Source organism: Schistocerca serialis, chromosome 7 (assembly GCF_023864345.2).
Source record: "Schistocerca serialis cubense isolate TAMUIC-IGC-003099 chromosome 7, iqSchSeri2.2, whole genome shotgun sequence".
NCBI lineage: Eukaryota > Metazoa > Arthropoda > Insecta > Orthoptera > Acrididae > Schistocerca > Schistocerca serialis.
The window spans coordinates 505,220,543-505,228,735 of record NC_064644.1 but is presented as its reverse complement, the minus strand read 5'-3'; the positions used below and the strand labels follow the sequence as shown (position 1 = coordinate 505,228,735).

At 35.8% G+C, this 8,193-nt stretch overlaps 1 protein-coding gene and 1 long non-coding RNA gene across 2 annotated transcripts in view; both read left to right on the top strand.

Moving 5' to 3' along the window:
• Window positions 1-2,114: 2,114 nt before the first annotated feature.
• LOC126412060 (uncharacterized) overlaps window positions 2,115-8,193 on the top strand; it is a 105,690-nt gene continuing 99,611 nt past the window's right edge. Inside the window, exon 1 of the long non-coding RNA XR_007575220.1 lies at window positions 2,115-2,282. This is a non-coding gene — a long non-coding RNA (uncharacterized LOC126412060). The remainder of the gene's footprint in view (window positions 2,283-8,193) is intronic.
• LOC126412059 (uncharacterized) lies at window positions 3,132-4,639 on the top strand. The gene has a single exon (XM_050081442.1). The coding sequence runs from the start codon at window positions 3,303-3,305 to the stop codon at window positions 3,819-3,821; it is 519 nt and encodes a 172-aa protein (XP_049937399.1). The 5' UTR covers window positions 3,132-3,302; the 3' UTR covers window positions 3,822-4,639.

Here is an 8,193-nt window from a genome sequence, read left to right as displayed (position 1 = left end):
CTTCATAATCAAACATGCAGGGAATCTTGTGCAAAATCCTGAGATCATAGCTGAAATCTTTAATAAACACTTCCTGTCAGTGTCTGAGCAAATAGGCTGCAAGGGTTCTGTGAATGATGCCCTGACCTTTTTGCGAAATGCTTTCCCTAACAAAATCATCCAAATGCATATTAGACCTGTTACAGTATCAGAAATTGAAAGAACAATTGCCTCCATGAAAACCAAGAACTCCTGTGGAGTAGACAATATTTCTAGCAAATTGTTAAAGCAGTGTTGTACTTCTGTAAGCAATATACTGTGTCATATTTTCAGTGCCTCTTTGCAGCAAGGAATTGTTCCTGATAGACTAAAGTATGCTATCGTGAAGCCTCTCTTTAAGAAAGGGGAGAAAACTGATGTTAAAAATTTCAGACCAATATCTCTCCTGACTGTGTTTTCAAAGGTACTAGAAAAGCTCATGTATTCTAGAATTTTAGAACACCTACATAAATTCAATATTCTCAGCAAACATCAGTTTGGTTTCCGGAAAGGTCTGTCAACTGAACAAGCAATATATGCTTTTATAGATAAGGTTTTGGAATCTCTAAATGAGAAAATGGTGACAACAGGGTTATTTTGTGATTTATGTAAAGCCTTTGACACTGTGAACCACCAAATACTGTTACTGAAGGCAGACCATCTAGGAATAAGTGGTGTAGCAAATAACTGGCTTCAGTCATACCTGACAGAGAGGAAACAGAAAGTAGTCTTAGATAAGTCAGACAATTTGTGTGGTGGAATGATTTCATCGGAATGGAGAGACATAAATTGTGGAGTTCCACAGGGCTCTATTCTTGGTCCTTTACTGTTCCTGTTATTTATAAATGATTTACCTTATTCTTCAATGATTCAGTGCAATTTTACCATCTTTGCAGATGATACTAACATAATGGTTAATGGTCTTAAATGTGAAAATGTTCAAGAGTCTGTTAATACTATTCTTATAGATTTAATGAAATGGTTTACTGCAAATGGTCTTTCACTTAACCTGAGTAAGACTAATTATATTCAGTTCACCCCAACTGCCAAAACTGAGGAAGAAATGACTGTTAAATATGCCACACAGGTCATAGAAAGAGTGGAAGTAACAAAGTTTCTAGGCGTGAAGATTGACTGTAGAGTAAACTGGTCCCATCACATTTTAGATCTTTACAAGAGACTCAGCTCTTCAGTTTTTGCAATGCGAATCATCTCTGTCAGTGCAAACTTAAGCATTAAAAAAGCTGCATACTATGGTTACTTCCATTCTTTGATGGCATATGGAATTATTTTCTGGGGAAATCAACCTCTTGCAAAGAAAATATTCATTGCTCAGAAGCGTGTTTTAAGAGTGATGTCTGGTGTAGATCCTAGATGCAGCTGCAGAAGCCTATTCCGGAATCTGGGAATTCTTACAACTACTTCTCAATATATATACTCACTTATGTGTTTCATAAGTAAAAACACTGATTTATACAAATGTAACAGTGAATACCATCAGTATAACACAAGGAGAAAACATGATTTCCACACTGAAGGTAAAAATTTGAAGATTGTGCAGAAGGGTGTACAGTCCTCTGGTATAAAGATATTTAATGCTCTTCCTCCAGAAATCAAATGTGAAATTGCCAACAAATCTACATTTAAAGAGCTTCTGAGGCAATTTCTTTTAGCCATGTCATTTTACAGTTTGGAAGAGTTTATGAAACACAGTGAGAAACGGCCTTAAAATAAGATGTATTATCATATAAATTGAACATTAAGCTGAACATTCTTGTCACATATGTAACTCTTTTAGTGTTAACTGCTTATATTTAACAGTCTGGGTTATATGACCTTTTCAGGTTTAATTTACTTTGTTGTATACCTGTAATCTGTAGGTCTAAGGATTCTCATTCCATTATATTGTGTTATGGATCATTGTAGTGGTTAAGTAACTTTATATTCTTTACCTGTAAACATAGTGTACAAGTACTTGTCATTGACAATGTAAAAATTGACACACACTACATCCATGTGAAATTGTCACAGTTGGATCCATGGTGTAAGAAATAAATAAATAAATAAATAAACAGTGACTACAACATTATAGTGGTCAAAGGCATTGCTTTCTTTGTTAATCTGAAAACAGTAATCCTATTAACTTGCTGATTACACAGCAGTGTACGAAAATGGCTTGTACTTATGAAAGTACGTCATATATTTGCAATAGCTACTAAAAGATTTGCGAAATATATGTCAGCCTCACCATATCATCACAAAACGTAAGTATATTACGTTAATTACGTTAATCAACGCAGGATAGCTGTAATCACGGGACAGGTTTCAGTAACAGTTTTGCTATTCGTGTTTGTTGATATTACGGCACTAAACTTAAGGCATTTGTTTGGCCTGCATGTCGCCAAAAATCTAAAAGTTGCACTTCATTCTATCATCTGCTGCGATTGCCTCTCTCAGTAATCTATTTTGCTTCGGTATGTTAAATTGCATCAACATAACCATTTGTCGTAAGATGCAGGGCTCATCCAAAAATAGTTTATTAAATCTTTCGGGTCACTGAATTTACTTACGCCAAGTAGCTCCTTTTTTTCAGCCATTCTTGGATGCATTTCCACTTATTCGTTGTTTACTAGCCGTACCGAATATAATTGAGGCACACGCTTTACGTATTCAACATATAATATTGTGAAGTCGCATTGCCAACTGACAATTATTGATGGTGTGAAAGCCGCTTTAATATATCGAAGTTTTGACAAACTGTTATTGTAAATAAATAAATAGTAAATAAATAAAAAATTGGAAGTGCACAGGCCCCATGTACATTATAAGTGGCAAAATTCACTTTCGTTTATACTTTATTTTACTTGTAAGTATCCTACAATACTATACTTTGTTTTTAGAAAATTCTTTTATGTTTAGCTATTGCAATTGTTAGTTCTGTTGCAGCAACGTGAAAACTTCACGCGTTTCTGAAATTATATGTAAATTCGCAGTATCATTGTGCAACACCGCCCTGATTCAGATCTTTCTCGTCCCACCAAAGAGAAACAACGGCGTAACTACGTTTCTGAGATTCTATTGGTCGGCTGTACTGCGCAGATGTGTGAGATCTCTGGTACTTTCGAGATACGTCTAGTTCTTGTCTGATGCAAGGCGTATAGCGTCGCGGTAAGCCGCATCGTATAAATGCGGGTTACAAGCGCACTGCGCGCAGTTTGTCAGTGGAAAGCGTGAGGCTTTACGTGCACGGTGTTTCTGCACTAGTGAGTTACATCGTATACATTATGTTGCGATCATTCGGAAGAGTGATGCCAGCTACTGTAGCTGTTCGTCAAGCGTTGCGGCAGCCTGCCCAGTGCCGCAGTTTCTGGGATTTTAGCAGATCTTCTGATCTTCGGTCCTTGGCACGCGATATGGAGCGGCAGGTTGAGAGACTGGAGAGGGAAATCATGGGCGGTTTTCCCTTCAATAGGTTACGGCCTCGTTACATACCGATATCCGGCACCAGCACTTCACCAAAATCATATCGGTATAACATTGACGTTGAAGGTTTCAAACCAGAAGAAATACAAGTGTCATTGAAGGATCGTTTATTAACGCTCTCGGCGAAGATGGACAGGACATCCGAGGACGGAAGCAGATTTTACCAAGAAATTGTGCGCCAGGTAACAATTCCCGAAAATGTGAAAATTGAAGAGCTGAAGTCTTACATAAATGACGGCGTTCTTTCAATAGAGGCACCTCTTGAGTCTGCCAGCGGACCTAAAGAAATACCAGTCAGTCGCGAAGAGCAGACAAATTAATGAACATTTAAATATTTCAGAAAGTATTCCGTAGTTTGCAAATATGTTCATTTATGTACCATACCATTAAAACAGTCATCGACAAACGCAGCACAGACTTTTAAACGACGCAGCACAGTCATTTTCAGTTGATATTAATCATTATTGAGAGACTCTCATTGCCTGACAGTGGGCGAAATTTTGTATTTCTCTTTCTGTTGTGTTTGTTACTCTTTGGAAAAAACATGCTTTGAAATTTATAGGCAATAATTTGCTAGAATGAAGAAAAAGAAGAGGCTGTTACTACGGTCACTCAATTGTTGTGTGTCGTGATGTTCTTTCTGCTGTTCGTTTGTACCTCTAAATAACAGTGGAAGAAGTTTGTGACATGCATGTGGTACTGGCTAAAACAATTAAGACTGATGTAAAAATCTCATTTTGATTTTGATTTTTGCGGCTCTGATGAATGCATTATGGCGAAATTATATGCGTTTCGCCCTAACCTTGGTAGAAATAATTTAGTTATTTGCCCCTAAATTTACAAGAGAGATTAAGTATGTGTGACTCATTGTGAAATCAATGGTTATCATATACTGTGTTAGTTATGGCTTAACAATGAAACTTGTAAGAATTATTTTGCAGTGTTGTAATTCAAATCGTGGAGATAAATTGTGCAGTAGGCCTAATGCTTTTGTGTGAACAAATCATTGCCATTCTGATGCCTGCATATTGCTGCACATTTAGAATTGTCAATTTTACTTTTTTATGTTCATTTGCACAAAACTTGTTTGTACATTGCACATTGACTATTCTTAAATAAATTTTTTGTATACTGATGATTCAATTTATTGGAGTTGTAAGTTATTCAGCTGATATTTTAATTGTGTGTTATTTCATACAAAAAGTTACACCCATTCATGAGCTGTGGTGGAGTGATTGGAAACCATGATACAGATTCAAAGCAAGGGTGGAAAGAATAGATTTACGTGAAAATTAATCAATTATTTGTGTCTCTAAAAGACAATTACTGCTTGTACATTGTTGTTATAGTTTGTAGAGATAAATGTTTTAGCTCTGTCGAGACAGAAAGGGAGAATGAGCTATAAAGTGATATCTATAATTGAAAAGTTGTTTAGATAGGTCTTCATGTTTTGTAATGATTGTAAAAGCTTCTTGGTTTCTCAGTGTAGAGATTTTAAATTACTGACATTCACTCACATCAGATATTGGCTAGAAAGAACTGTTCAAAGTTACAGTATATTAATTTTATGCATCAACTTACATTAAGGGAAAACAAATCAAGAATTATTATGTTAAATTTATAATATGTGGAGTATCTATTTGTAATAATTGTATAAATACCTACCTGGCCTCCAGTCACAAATATTAAGAACTCGTGGAAGTATACCATCTCTGCTCCAGTGTCATGGCCAACTTCTTTAACTCCTGGAACATTATTTATTAGAACTCCAATATTACACAAGCAGATGTAAGTTCACTGTAGTAAATGACCAAAATATTTTTGTATAGTCATCTTTAGTCAGTGTAAAGCATTAATCATACGGCAGTAGAAAGGTTTAACTATGATGCTTTAGAACTGAGCTTGCCATTGGGTAGTGATATTCTGGTCTTTATTTCCATATTGTGGTACTCGGAAAAAGTGTTTGTCTGTAGGAACAGACAGACAATAAATGTAAACAGACATATAACTGAACAGAAAAGAATACTTATTCACCTTTGAACATGTTTACATGCAGTCGATGTCATCGTACAAAATTCACACTTATAGTCCCAACATTACAGTAATTTTACGTGGCTCCTAAACTAATTGGGTTACAAGGAGGCTTAAACAAATACTTGGATTATGCTCTTAGAATACAATTGTATGACATTTTTGATGTGATAATTAGTTGGCCTACTTGTGGCTTACTGGTGAATGCAAACTAAGTTACTTAGACATTGAAATGAAGCTAAACATTTTTTAGAAATTTCTGCAATTCAGGAACTTAATGCGTGATAGGACAGGTTTATGTGAAGCAAGGGTTTTAAAGCTTGTAAAAATGTTAGTGTCATAATGTGAAGAACCTTGTTCATGATTTGGTATCATTTCCACTCTGTTGAAACATTATAACACATTCCACAGAAATTATCTGAACCATGTAATTGTCTGCTCTCTGAAAGATAACTGTTTTATAATACATGACCTGAGTACTGGAGGAAATAGTAAGCAACAAAGTGCGTGATGTGTAACAGTCACATTTCGCATTGAAAATTATATGTGAACAAAAACAGAAAGAGTATGAATAGCACAAATTCAAATCCCCCACAATCTGATTTTACAAAAAATTGGTACACTGCTTTTTATAGTTTAAGAAAACATTTACTGGGTCAAACAATCATTCATTAGAAATGACTTAAGAGTATTTGGTGGTTGTTTTGTATGATTAGGCAGGCTATTGATTAATTTGACTGTGATGTGTGAAAAACTTTTCCAGGAAAAGGCACAGGTAAGTTCACAGGATGTCAGCAGGATAGTTTTTGCTGTGCAACAAGGACTTCATTTGTGAGATTGTATATATTACTTTCCTTGTAAAGTCCCTTGAGAAACCCATTTTGAGAAGCTATTAACAGGTTCTGTTAGCCACAATGAATCAGTGTCCTATTGTAGACTACTTAAATATATATACATTAAAATGGAGTGCAAGGTATGGAATGGTTGGTTTATTTATTCATTTACACACATGCATCATGTTCTGTAAATCTCTTCTTGAAGGAGAGTGCTAATCTACTCGTAGTGGTAGTTACTTCAGATTATTTTTGCGTTTTAAGAGAAAATTGCTTCTTTGAAAAAAAAGCAATGCTCCTCTTGGTGTGCTACTCAGCAGCTATTTCAGTGTAATATTTAAAAAGAAACCATTTATGTTACTTTACATAGATCATTATCAGCTGTTTGTAGGGTGACAAAGTCAGGGTCTTTCTGATAAGATATACTTTTGTCATGCTTTTAGTCTGTAGGGACAGGTACACCTGGGATGGAAATGTTCTTAAATCAATCTTTGATTCTACTGTAACAGAATCTTTACCTGGCTGCTTTATATTTAACTTCAGCAGGCTCTTTCTATTCCTCGTTCTCCTTTTCACTGCCTTGTCCCATTATGCTAGATGCATTAGTTCTTCCATTTTGCCTGCCTTCTTACTGATATCTTGTAAGGCAAAGACATCCGTTTTGTATTCTCGCAATTTATCATCCAATTCCTTTGCTGTACCTGGTGCATTCAACATATGAACATTCCATGTCTCCATCTGTATATTTTTGTGTCATAATTCCTGTTTGTTGCCATACCCACAAACATATGAATCCGTTTGTGAAGCTTGTTTTGGGTGTTTCATAATGTATCCCTGTAACAGGGTGTGTTGTTAGCCCAGTCATCAACCTTCAATGTAGAGGACTAGGATTTATGTAACATTTTTTCTCATGGAAGTGATGGGTTCACTTCATCTTCCTCAGTTCCCTTGCCCCATGATTTTCTGTTAGAGGTATCCCTCCATCAGGCTTTTTTTGCTTAACTATACCCACAAGGCAGTTTGGAGGGCTCTTAATCTTCAATCGTGCTTACTCATCATGTCACAAGACCAGCACTGACCTCATGCGGTATTTATTGAGTGTATCACTGCGGTTGAATTCCCTCATTGACTGCATGAAAAAGTAATTGAAAAAAAAAATTTCAAATACAAACTAAGTACTGTTTCTTCAGAATGTGCAGTCATCACACAGCAAAGTAAGTGAAATTTAAATTATTTTGGGAAGTGAATTAATGTATTTAACACTACCCTCTTCTGTGCGGGATTTAGCATATAGAAAAAAAAACTCAGCTTTGTCTTCCTTTAGCCGTATTTTATTCACTATTTTGATGGCTTTTTTATGAACAGTCACATTGTGCCAATATTTTAATCATTTGGTCACAAGAATTGTTTGCCACTTAATACTGAGTTCACTGTTCATTGGGGAGAGAAGGAATGTAAACAGTGTCATGTGTTTTACCTATAAGTTTTAAATTTGGTGGGTGATTTCATTTGTCAGTATACTACAAGCCGACATACACTATCAGATATATTTGTGCACTCAGTTTTTGACAAATCCATGGTTGCTGAAATTATCCTCACAACCAAACATTGAATTATGTTTGATGAGACAAAATTGTGGTTTTTGCACAACATGCAGGCGTCTGTGATCAAGGAAGCTGTTGAATTAAGAATTAGCAAATTAACCAGGACTGTGGCTTTACACTTTTTTGGTGCTTAGAAATGGGTAGTTGATGTTGAAAGACTACAGAGAAATACACCAAGTTCTGCACTATCCAGCAGGAGTAGTGGCATTGCTGACATCCCTTTA